This window comes from Myxocyprinus asiaticus, chromosome 40 (assembly GCF_019703515.2).
Source record: "Myxocyprinus asiaticus isolate MX2 ecotype Aquarium Trade chromosome 40, UBuf_Myxa_2, whole genome shotgun sequence".
NCBI classification, from domain to species: Eukaryota; Metazoa; Chordata; class Actinopteri; order Cypriniformes; family Catostomidae; genus Myxocyprinus; species Myxocyprinus asiaticus.
In genome coordinates this window covers 35,666,369-35,680,069 of record NC_059383.1, presented here as the reverse complement: position 1 = coordinate 35,680,069, position 13,701 = coordinate 35,666,369, and the positions used below count along the sequence as shown (strand labels likewise).

General features: G+C 36.3%; 1 protein-coding gene across 1 annotated transcript in view; it reads left to right on the top strand.

Annotated features, from left to right (window-relative positions):
• Positions 1-7,199: 7,199 nt before the first annotated feature.
• LOC127430990 (1-acyl-sn-glycerol-3-phosphate acyltransferase alpha-like) overlaps positions 7,200-13,701 on the top strand; it is a 35,062-nt gene continuing 28,560 nt past the window's right edge. The window contains exon 1 of the mRNA XM_051681157.1: positions 7,200-7,704. Coding sequence (XP_051537117.1) covers positions 7,526-7,704 — 179 coding nt within the window. The 5' untranslated portion in view covers positions 7,200-7,525. The remainder of the gene's footprint in view (positions 7,705-13,701) is intronic.

The following is a 13,701-nucleotide window of genomic DNA, read 5'->3' as shown; positions in this document are numbered from 1 at the left end:
ATAGGTTAAAACATTTTAAATGTGATAAATAGAATACAAATAAAATAGTCTTTTTAAATCTGTTTAAATCTGAACTAATAGAATAGAGTAGAAAATAAGACATATCCCTTTATATTTGACTGCTTTTAACGTCATGCCAGCTTCTATGGCTATTTTTATGGCAAATTCTATGTCTAAAAACCTACACTGGTGGCCAAAAGTTTGGAATAATGTACAGTTCTTATGGAAAGAAATTGGTACTTTTATTCACTAAAGTGGCATTTAACTGATCACAATGTATAGTCAGGACATTAATAATGTGAAAAATTACTATTACAATTTGAAAAAACATTCTGAACTTCTTAAACTACTTCAAAGAGCTCTCATCAAAAAATCCTCCACGTGCAGCAATGACAGCTTTGCAGATCCTTGGCATTCTAGCTGTCAGTTTGTCCAGATACTCAGGTGACATTTCACCCCACACTTCCTGTAGCACTTGCCATAGATGTGGCTGTCTTGTCGGGCACTTCTCACGCACCTTACAGTCTAGCTGATCCCACAAAAGCTCAATGGGGTTAAGATCCATAACACTCTTTTACAATTATCTGTTGTCCAATGTCTGTGTTTCTTTGCCCACTCTAACCTTTTCTTTTTGTTTTTCTGTTTCAAAAGTGGCTTTTTCTTTGCAATTCTTCCCATAAGGCCTGCACCCCTGAGTCTTCTCTTTACTGTTGTACATGAAACTGGTGTTGAGCGGGTAGAATTCAATGAAGCTGTCAGCTGAGGACATGTGAGGTGTGTATTTCTCAAACTAGAGACTCTGATGTACTTATCCTCTTGTTTAGTTGTACATCTGGTCTTCCACATCTCTTTCTGTCCTTGTTAGAGCCAGTTGTCCTTTGTCTTTGAAGACTGTAGTGTACACCTTTGTATGAAATCTTCAGTTTTTTGGCAATTTCAAGCATTGTATAGCCTTCATTCCTCAAAACAATGATTGACTGACGAGTTTCTAGAGAAAGCTGTTTCTTTTTTTTTGCCATTTTTGACCTAATATTGACCTTAAGACATGCCAGTCTATCGCATACTGTGGCAACTCAAAAACAAACACAAAGACAATGTTAAGCTTCATTTAATTAACCAAATAACTTTCAACTGTGTTTGATATAATGGCAAGTGATTTTCTAGTACCAAATTAGCAATTTAGCATGATTACTCAAGGATAAGGTGTTGGAGTGATGGGTGCTGGAAATGGGGCCTGTCTAGATTTGATCAATCTAGATCCCTCTTGGGGCAGAAATGTTTGGATCACATGACCAGCTGAATACTACTAGCTTAATCTCAGTAACTGTCCTGTTATTGGACACTTTCATTTATGCACTAAATTAATCCAGGTTTACAGTACAAACTACTGTGTTTGAATGATGCAGCATACAGGCCACTATGTCAAGTCAAGTCAAAGTTTATTTCTATAGCACATTTAAAAGCAACAGGTGTTGACCCAAAGTGCTGCACATCAAACAATTTTAAATAAAGTCAATGCAAGCCAATGTAAGCCACTTAGACATACTTCAAAAAATTACTGAGTGCACCTTTAAGGATAATTTAATATCAAATTATAACAAAGTATACTATAAAATGCAAAATATCAATTTATTTTTCAATTGTTTGTTTGTTAAATGAAGACACAGCACTTCTTGGTAAATTTTTGGATGGCCTTCATACATCCAGGTCTAAAGTAAACATCTACACAAGAACATCATGCCGTGTGACAAGGTTCAGTTCAAATATGTCATGGTAACAGGTGAGCTAATGTAGTGACATGGAAAACAGCAAACTCTGCTCTGATTGGCTCTTTAACTCATGCAAGAGGATGTGTGAACAGGACTTTATCAAAAAACAACTGACTAATAAATGATATTAATTATATATTAGTTATGATATTAAAAGACAATTACTAACAGGATTTACAAAGTAGTCTATTTAGTGTTCTACACATGTTTACATTACATAAATATATATATATATATAAATTAAGACTTTATTTGCAAATACCAATTTTGATATCACTCAAATGTGGAGATATTAACTGAGTGAGAACAAAATGTTTGTATTAAAGTACACAAATTATTAAAATGTGGTCACTTTCAAGTTAGATATCAACTCTGATTAAATGTGGAACAGTAATATAAATTCACATATAGTAACAGTTAACTAATAAATATAATTTTACTATGATTTGTATGTTTTTTTTTATGTCTTTACACACACATATACACATTTACTACCTATTAGAATTGTCAAAGAAATAACACACACTGGCACAGAGTTGTTCTCTGATCAGGTCACCTTTAAACACCTTAAGTGACTCTGACTGCAGAATTAAATATCTGAGTGTAGCAGATTACACACACCCAGATTAATCCTTTAATCTTGTTAACTGCACCCCCTATAATCTGGCTCTAATCACTTCCCAACACTTGGCATCTTGATTGTCCTTACCAGCAATCCAAAAAACTCCTAAACTGATAACCATAGGAAACTACATCTCATAGGGGGATTTTTTTCCCCCTTCACATAACAGCCCTTTGATTTGATCCTATTACAAGGCTGCACTTGCATATTAACTATCAAAAAGTTTAAATATATGCTGTAAAATGCAGAGTTCCTTTTTACTAAACTACAATCATTTTATATTTAAACAACTCATTACATATAAGAAAAACACCCACACACACCGAACATAAGGGTCCCTTTGTGTAAATATCTTGTGTGGTTAAATGGCAGCACTTGTGTGACTGTCTGTTGTTTAAAATAAGAGAATCTGAGAGTTCAGCTTTAGTAATCTTGGACAAAAATAAAATAGAATACACCCTTACAAAAAAAGCACATGTGATGGTATCAGATGGTAATATGCTACTTTAATTTGTACCATAGTACTGAACAGGGGCGGACTGGCCATCGTGAGAACTGGGACTTTTCCCGATGGGCCGGCCGCGAAACGGGGCCAAATGGGCCGCGATAAACTGAAATGGGCCACTGCTTCATGCAGAATGGGCCACAAAACGGCGCTGCGATATGCCGAAGGGGGCAGCGATATGCAGAAAAGGACAGCAACACCACTCCCCCTCCCCCAACAACTTTTGGGCCAGATTCCTCCCCCCCCCCAAATAACTTTTGGGCCAGTTTCTGTGTAAAATCCCGGGCCGATTTCTCTTCCCAGTCCGCCCCGGTACTGAATGTTTACCAAAAATCATGCACAGACACCTTTGTCTTTCTCAACAGTAATTTGCACTATCAAATCAAGTGTAAATTATTTATTTCTGCGCAATCAATGCTCAAGAATTGTTCCAGTAACCTGGACCATCAATCAACCCCGGTGCTGGAAAACTCACTACACATTGCACAGTTCCATAATATTCCAGGCGTTTCCTACACACTCCACATTTGGCCCATTTTTGGCTTTAATCGAATTGATTAAATGATTAACAATTGTTTCAAATACACATTGCACTAAATACACACATATTGAAGCGACAACAGAGAAAGGCCCAGTCCCAATACCCACACTTGCGGTCTTGGCCACTTGAGTGCGCGTGCACGTGACAGTAAGTGTTCAAAACTGTCCCATGACTAAAATGTACCAAAGCTCAGTGCACTTAACCCACACTAAATCCACACTAGCAGCGAATACCGCTTCGGAGCGGTCTTTAAGTGTATCCCAGAGTTCATCACGATCAGGAGCTGCACCCCGCCTACCTGAGCAATCTGTGTATTTTCGCTAGGGTTGCCACCCGTCCCAGTAAAATACAGGATCGTCCCATATTTAAAGATAAAATTTGTCCCGTATTTAAGCTGGTCAGATGGTGACATGGTGAAATCGTTCCAGATCGCTAATTTAACATTGCTATAAGTTGAAAAATGTGCCTATGGTGGGTAAAGGACCATCCGAAAAGGCCACAAATGGTGCTAAAACTGTGGATTTTTATCTATATAAATGTTCAATAAGATCAAACAATGTATGAATACAATCACTTAGTCATAAAGACAAGTACAGGTGAAGGAAGAAAAAAAAAAACATATAAACTAACCAAAATGTATACATAAATAAGATAGAGGAGACAAATAATCGAAAGGATAAAAATAAATATATTTTGAACATATAAAAGATGTATTTTGTTCAGGGGTCAGGGGTCAGGAAAGTTCTCATTTCAGCATATAAGAGAGGGTATACAATTTTTATTAGTAACGCATATTAACTCTTAACGCATTTATTGCTAAAACTGTGGAGGATGTGGTTAAGGGCCGTGATCCCCCCCCCCCCCCCATTTTAAAACTTCAAAAGAGGCAACACTAATTTTAGCCATGATGACGTCAAGGGAAGCATTTCAACATAAGTTATTTATTATAATTAGATAGTGAAAGTAAGTGAAGCATATATTTATTTTGTATTCAACATTATATAACGTGTTCAGGATGACTTAATATCAGCATCATAAATACAAAATATTATTTATGTGTAGATTTATATACCTCTTTGTTATCCTTCTTGCCCCGTATCTCTAAAACCTACAAATGCGGTCTAGTAAATGTTGTTTTAAAATAAAAAATTTCTCAACCACACTACAACAGGATTCTTTCTCATTTATATGTATTTAAAATATACGTTTTAATGCTTTTTATTTGTTGTATGAAACCACATACTGATAAGTTGTGTAAAGCAGTCTTTGGTCGTCTTATATAAATGAGAATCCAAAGCATATCATTTAAATGGTTTGTATTAGTAGCTATTAATGGATCAAACAGGTTTATATAGTAACATTTTTATTTGATTTGTAATTACGTTTTATACAGTGTATTGTGAAACAAAGTAGAAAGAAATTGCTTATATTTCATATTTTACAGCAGTTATGGATGACGCAATTTTACAGTAAAAAATTTTTTCATGTGCAAATGAGTAAAATTAACTAACATTTACAAATATTTTCATGCAATAAAAACATTATAAAAATGTACTTACATATTTGCTACAGCACAATACACTTTCAACAACCAGCAGTGTATTACTAAATGAAAAGATGGGTAACATATTCAGTTATTTATTATTTTAAAGGAGCAATATGTAACATTGACATTAAGCATTTAAAATGGGTACTGCAGTCCAAATTCAAAATATTGGAGGGAGTTGTCTCCCCCGCCCCCTCCTCCCCAGACTCGAAGCTCACGCAGGTTTCCAGGTTGAGGACACGCAACAGGAACGAGCAAACTGACAATGGCAAGCGAGGAGCCTTACATTGTAAGTTGATCAGCTAACGTATATGTTTGCAATGTTTTTATTGTTTGCAAATTATAAGCCAGCTCATGTGGATTTTTTATTACTCTGTCAATGTTAGCTAGTGCGCGGTGTTTGCCCGCTACCTTGTTTAAAATCTGGCAGCCCAGGGTGTCGAAATACTATTGGAAATGGGCAGGATCACACAGGCCAAAACACAAACAGAAATTCCGGCCTGGAAGGGACATTTCAGATTAGAATATACTGGCTGTAGCATTGTTTTCGGAGAAGCCAGTATTTAAACTTAGCATGTTTCCTAAATCTCTGATAACATATTATGATAACTGTATGCATTAGTACAGTAAATATATTACATACTGCACCTTTAAGTAGGCTATAACAGTCACTGCTACCAAAATACAATCAGTCTTCAGCTGAGTGAAAATACAAAAACAGCTGTCACAACCAGCAAAAACAGCTGTCACAACCTTCACTCATGGTGAAGTCTATGCGTGTCCCAACGTGCAAATAAAAGTCATACACACACTTGCAGTCTTAACACTTGCGCAATAGTGACCAAACACCGGAAATACGTTAGACAAGTGGGTAAGACTGCAAGACCAAAACCTCAAGTGAGGGTATTGGAACAGGGCCAGACACAAGCAACCAGTACCGGAAGCACACATGAAACACAGTGAGGGCTTCAAATTTAAAGCAGGCTCCGCGTGGGGAAGTCCGATTCAGAGAATCGGCTCGTTCGGACGGTTCGCTTCAATGAACAGGTTCAAATAAAACGATTCAACTGAGTCAACGCTGTTGTTCTCAGAAGTTCCTCAGCGATATTTTACGTTAGATATATTTAGTACTATTTTAATACCGATCTTAATACACGTTTTCGATTGTGTTGTGTAGATAACGTAAAATATGTCGTTTGTGGTTCCAAATTATTTTTGTTTTTTATGGAGAAAAAACCCACGGTTACTTAGGTTATTATTGCTACTGTACAATTGTAATAAATTAAGAGAATCTCTTTTAAAGGGTAAAAGTGGCTGTTGACCAAACGCGTTATTGCTCAAAAAAAAAAAAAATAAAAAAAAAAAAAGAAGAAGATAGATGTAGCAAAGAATGAAACAAAACGCAGGTGTCCCGTGACGCGTTTTTAGAAGTTTAAAGGAACAGTTCACCCAAAAATGAAAATTCTCTCATCATTTTCTCACCCCCATGCCATCCCAGATGTGTATGACTATCTTTCTTCTGCTGAACACAAACAAAGATTTTTGAAGAATATCTCAGCTCTGTAGGTTCATACAGTGCAAGTGAATGGTGGCCAGAACTTTGAAGCTCTAAAAAGCACATAAAGGCAGAATAAAAGGACTTCAATATCTACCTGTTTCTCACCCACACCTATCCTATCACTTCTGAAGACAGGGATTTAACCACTGGAGTCGTATGGATTACTTTTATGCTGCCTTTATGTGCTTTTAACTTAAAATTTCTGGCCACCATTCACTTGCATTGCATGGACCTACAGAGCTGAGATATTCTTCAAAAATCTTTATGTGTGTTCAGCAAAAGAAAGAAAGTCATACACGTCTGGGATGGAATGAGAGTGAGTATATGATGAGAGAATTATTATTTTTAGGTTAACTAATACTATTCCTTTAAGTTCTTTTAAAGTAGACATGGTGCTTAAAAAATGCTGTGATCCCTTGTGAGACGATGAAAAACAGCGAGATACCTGTGCCTCTAGTGAGGCCCCTAAGAAGCTTTCAGAATGTTTCAGAATAATCAGATAATGCCAAATTATCGCAGTTTTTATTGTAACAACAATAATATAAGTGGCGGAAACTACCACGCTTGTTATTGTAATAGAATCGCTTTGCGAATCGGTTCGATCGAATCTTTTAAAAGAACCGGTTCAAAAGAATGATTTGTTCGCGAATCGGGCTTAGCTATTAACACAAAAGGCAGGCAGCCAAAGGTTATACACACCACGTAGCGCTGGCTCCATAGATAAACTGTGTCAGGCTCAACCAATAGCCGATAAATTGACTTTATCTTCTCCGGGTCTTATTGACATTCGCCTCTATCGCCTGATATTGCGTAGACAACGAGCGGGAGGATCGGTAAAGTTGCTGGAGTGTGTGACTTGGACGTAGTGTCTCTGATGTAGGCTCGGTTCTGTGTTGGTCCCCTACGGTCCCCATCTCCACTCCACCGCTGGCCTTGTACCGCTGTCATTTCTCGTCGCCCGGGAGAGAGGCGCTGGTCGCGGGTATGGATGCTGTGTGGATACTGCCTCTGCTGCTGATTCTCCCGGTTCTACTCTGGACCAGCAGCACGTTTGTTTTCTATTTCAAAAAGTGCTTCTATGTAGCGTACATGATGCTGCTGGCCGTTATCGCCATACCGATTTGCATTCTGAAAAGCGGTGGCAGGGACATTGAGAATATGAGGTGAGTTGTCAACAACGCAAGTCACTGAACGTTACCTTTCTGGCACAGTGCATCGAGTTCAGGACACTGGGGTTTCAATGCATGTAGTTATGGAGCTGTATGCTTGAGATTGGAACATGTTGCTATGCAAATGCATATCCTAGCACTTCCCTCTTTTTATCATTTACATGTCAGTTCTGTGGAGTAAGCGGCTCTTTTCTCTAACCATGTGTGCGTTTTATAACTGATAAATGAGGATGCATTAGTAACGGAATGCATTGCATCTGTTTACCCCGGACAGATGTTCGGATCAGGGCTGTACATCTTTAGCCATCTCGCTAACTTCAGTTCACGCGAGTGCACACACAGGCCCCTGTTTTGCACATTTAACCTGCCATCAGAGCGATAGATGGACAAAACAAGCCCTATATGCTTTAACCTCTCAGTGCAATGTGAAAATGTAATTAGTGCGTATGCATTTTGCCCAGCGATGAGTGTTTAAGCTGCATGCTAGCTGGTTTAGCGTCTCGTGCAATCCAGAGATGGCGACCAAACCTTGTATTTATATCAGATGATCTGCATGTAAAGATGTGCAAAGGATGTGGGCTTCGCGAGAGATGCACGTTTGATATGCAAGCTCTAGATTTCCAGTTTCATTTTTAATAAAGTCATCCTAATCTTATTAATGTGGCCATGATGGACTGGTTTCATGGCTCAACTGGTGCAGTTTATTTGAGTCCTGGTCGATGATGCTAGATTAAAACCTACAGTCTCATAAGTCCCACACATTGGACAGCTGATCGATGGAATTGCATTCCATCAACGGTTGGAATCGAGGCCATTCGCTGAGAATCGATGTTCGCGCGAAAATTCATTTTGAAATTTTCTAGAATGTGGCTGCGATGGTGATGACGTTCTAGAACGCACCTTGGAATGTAAACAACATGGCAGTAGTAACTTGTTGTTTACGGTACATGTCATTAAAACGGTCGTTAATTATAAAGCCGTGACCGTTTAAATATACATCCAACTGACCTCTATTGTTACTAATTTAATCGAATTAAAATGACTACAAATTGACCCTTGACCCTAAACTTTTCTCATTTAAAGGGAGGTTCTGGATTCATTACAATTTAAGATTGTGTGACATGCTGTCTAAATTCCACAGAAAGGAATCACAACACATCCCTCATTTTGTAAATCATACAAAAATAAAATAATTTTTTACAGGAATGCACTTACAGTGGAAGTCTATGGGGCAAGGCGTTGCACTGAGATACACATTAAAGGAATATTCTGGGTTCAATACAAGTTAATCTTTTAAGCTCAATCAACAGCATTTGTGGGATAATGTTGATTACCACAAAAATTAATTTTGACTTGTCCCTCCTTTTCTTTAAAAAAAAACATCTGGGCTACAGTGAGCCACTTACAATGGAAGTGAATGGGAGCCAATTTTTGAATGTTAAAATACTCACTTTTTCAAAAGTATAACCACAAGACATAAACAGTATGCATGTTACAATGATTTTAGTGTGGTTAAAATCAGTTACTAATCTTTTCTCTGTAAAGTTATATCCAATTTACATCGTTATGGCTACGAAGATGTAAATGTCAACAAAACCTAAAACGACTCTAAAAATGACAATTTAATCAACTTTACAGCTCAAATAATACACGTGTTTTAACAGAAGAATTAATGTGTTATTTTATTAAAGTATGAACTTTAAATTTCTGCCTTTAAACCCTCCAAAAATTATCCACATTCACTTGCATTGTAAGTGCCTTATTGCTTGATTCTTGCATTTTTTTTTTTTTTTCAAGAAAAGTATGGACGAATCGAAAATTAATTTTTGTGGTAATCAACATTATGCAACAAATGTTGTCGATTGATTTTAACTTGTATTGAACCCAGAATATTGCTTAAAATACACACAAAATTTAAACATCAGGCCTATGTGTGCTAACACAAGACTAGTGTGAAGTTCTATAAAATCTGTAAACTCCAAGTAGCTAACAGCATAGTACTGTTTACATGGAGAAACCAACTCCACCCAAAGGAATTACACTGGTAAAACTAAAAATGCATCCGCCAACAGTAGCCCCACCACTAAAAGGAAGATTTAGACAAGTTTACAGCTCAAATAACACATTGTTCTATGAAAAATTAATATAAGTGCTGTAAAAAAAAAATATGACCTTCACATTCCTGCTTTTAAAGGGATAGTTCACCCAAAAATGAAAAATCTTAGAAAAATTTAGACAGCATGTCTCTCATCATTTACTCACCCTCATGCCATCCGAGGTGTGTATGACTTTGTTTCTTCTGCTGAACACAAGCAAAGAGTTTTAGAAAATTATCTTAGCTTTGCAGGTCAATTCAATGTAAGTGAAAGGCTAAAAAAAAGCACATAAAGGCAGCATAAAAGTAATTCATATGCCTCCAGTGGTTAAATCCATGTCTTCATGAGCAATTTTATAGGTGTGGGTGAGAAACCGATATACATTTTAGTACTTTTTGTACTTTAAATGTCCACTTTCACATTCTTCTTTTATTTTTGGCGATTTTGCATTCTTCTTGCTTATCGCCACCTACTGGGCAGGGAGGAGAATATATAATAAAAAAAATACTTAAATATTGATCTGTTTCTCACCCACACATTATCATATCATTTCTGAAGATATGGATATAACCACTGGAGTCGAATGGATTACTTTTGTGTCCTTTATGTGCATTTTTGAGCTTCAAAGTTTTGGTTACTATTCATTTGCATTGCATGGACCTACAGAGCTGAGATATTCATCTAAAAATCTTCGTTTGTGTTCTGCAGAAGAAAGAAAGTCATAGACATCTGGGATGACATGAGGGTGAGTGTATAATGAGAGAATTTTCCTTTTTGGGTGAACTGTTCCTTTAAGCTCTCCGGAATGCCTTTCCCCATATACTTCCATTGTAAGTGTATTATTGTCAATGTGATTTTTGTGTGTTTTCAAAAATTGAGGGATCCAGTGGCAATCAACAGCATGTCACAGATGCTCTCGATAAAGCTTAACTTGTATTGAACCTGAAACATTCACTGACTTTATTTAAGTTACCCCCTGCTGAGCCTTTTTACTAGTTAAGACCATATTTGAAAGTAGGTTTTATTATAAGGATTTTCACAGCATGGCCCCCACATGTACAGCAAACCCAGTACACACTGACACCGACATGATCTTCTTTGTTCAGTGTATTCTGCAGTACTTGGATCACCTGTTATGAAAAGCAGCTTTGTGGTGTGGCCATCACTATTAGTGTCCATGTGGTATGCAAATTGAAGACTTAAGGTCTGACCCGCATTCTTTTAGAAGCACAAAGTCTCCTGTCAGTGCCTGTGCCGATTTAGTGTTGCTTTTAAATTGCTTCGAAAGCACATTCATGTGTAATAACACCATCCATTTTCTAGTTCTTCTAACTATTGCTAACAAGTTGATCATAATTCTGTTCATTTATTTTGGGCTGCAATGAATGCATTGATTGGCTGAGTAGTCTTCAGTGTACAGTTTATGTGAAAACAGTCTTTCAGAGCATGCATGAGGCAGAGAGACCAAAATTGTGTGTTAGACAAATGTCTAATTTATTGTTATTGCAAAAGTTCACCAATATTGTACACCACCTGTGTAGTGATTTAATCTATCAGTGTGCAGCGTAGAGGATTTGTAGTTCACAGGTGAAACAGTCCAGTTGAGCAGGTCTGTTCGGGACAGTGTTGTAATGTGGCCCTTGGAACATGGTGGCGCAACGTTACTCGGTAATTACGCACGGGAGAGGGTGAGTTCGTGTATCAGGGCTGGTATAAACTTACCTCAACCTTTAAGTGTTACCGTATTGTCATGTGTGCACATTCTGTACATACTGAATCATGCTAAATATGTGGAAACCAGTTTATGCGAGTTTAATGGCTTAAGTGTTTTGGGCATGGCTAGTTAGCCCATTTAAACAGGGTAACCTAACACCCATATTAACCAACCAACAGACCACATGATGACTGGTGTCTTGTTGCAGCCTCTCTTATTAGTGTGATAGGAAAGATTGGTTCGAGCCACACAGAGGGGCGATGTAAAGATGCTCAAACTTACTGTGTAAAAGGGCAAGTGATGACATTTATACAGAGAGAGATAGAGGGTGATAGAGAACAGATTTCATCAGGTTAACATACAGTGGGTGTACTACTTTTTGCAAGGAATTTGTACTGTAGTAACCTTGAACATGAACTGTTCTGTGATCTTGATAAACTACACATGCAGTTTAAGATACAATATGATAACATGCTTGGCAAGCTTTAAACTCATGTGGTCCTTTCAGTATTTACATGTTACTCCAAGGTGCTTCCAGGAATATTATGCACTTCCAGGTTAGTAACATGAGAGCACATTATTGTTTGAGTAAGAAAGCTTGGTGCATCGCCATGAAATTTATATTGTAGCAATATTCGTATTGTTAAATAAAGTTTATATTGCCCTTACAATAAAGTACTGTGGCAATACCAGGGTACAGTGATGTTATCAGATGGTAATACGTGGAACTCCAAGGTACTTCAAAGTAGAGGCAGACTGATATATTGATACTAGTTGCTTCCATAAATCATCGGTTATCATTGTAGATAAAGATGGGCATTTTCAAGTAATTTCATAGTTCGAGCACTCATCGATTACTCATAAGTTAAAAATAACATGTATGACATGTCATACTTGAAATGTATATATATATACGTATTTTATTCACAGATGTTACCAAGAACGGTTTCAGAATAAGATTACTTATTTTACACATTGCTTTTCTTTTGGGAAACATAAATAATATGCATTAATAAAAATGAAGATTTATTTTTTCTTTTTTTTTTCTTTCTTCAAAATAACAGTAAAAAAACATTGACATCACACAGAGCTTACATAGAAACCAATACTTATGGCATCACATTTTTATAATTTCACGTGTTGTTATTCAGAATAACAAGTTGTTAAAGCTCTGCCGGTGTTCAGAGATTTAATGCACATACACACTTGCACTTGCTAATTTTTGTTATCAGTAATTTGGTTTTCACTTGTGGCAATGTCAATTTCTGATATCTGTAATATGATTGTAACCAGTAAAAAAGCTTTATTATATATCTTTAATTACTCTCCAATTTATTGAAATTATTTATTATCCGCAATCCATTTCCAGATATCTGAAATACAAAATCTAACATATTGAAATACAGTACAGAGATTTTTTAATTTTTTTTTTAATTTTTCTTTTACTAGTTTTAATTACATTTTTATGTCAGAAATGGATATTTGTACTAGTAACAATGTAATACCAAATCTAACATGTTGAAATACATTTACAGAGATCAACATTTTTAATTTTTACTAGTTGTAATACAATTTTTTATAGCAGAAATTGATATTTTACTAGTAACAATGTAATTAATGATATTAAAAATTGATCGTTTATATATTTGTAAGAAGTATTTAGCTAATACGTGTATTTGGAAGTCCAACTAGTACAAAATTACCCTGATAGCACAGGTACATCACCCAGACATTTATTTGATGTTTGTGTTTACATCTGGAAGATGTATTTTTTAGGTTGTTTGATCATCTGCAATACATCTATAAGACATTTCCTCTCGGATGTCAATAAGACAATTAAGAGGATATCTTTGAGACGTTTATGATTTGGAGTGTTTGTAAATCTGATCTTTTGAAGATGTTTAACAGATATTAATTAGTTTCATCTGGAAAGCATTGCATTCTGTCTTAAACACATCTCGGAGAGTGTGCTATGTTGGTAATTCTAGATATCTGTAATTGCATTTTAAATAGGAGTGAATGACAAATCATTGTAAAATTCTACTAGTCAAAATAAAATTGCAGATATAAAAAAATTACTGCTTTTTCTAGTTGAAATTTCATTTTTTATATCAAGAATGTGTATTTCTGCAAGTTATGTCTTCCTTTTAGAATTTCAAGAATTCACGTTTTTACTAGTGC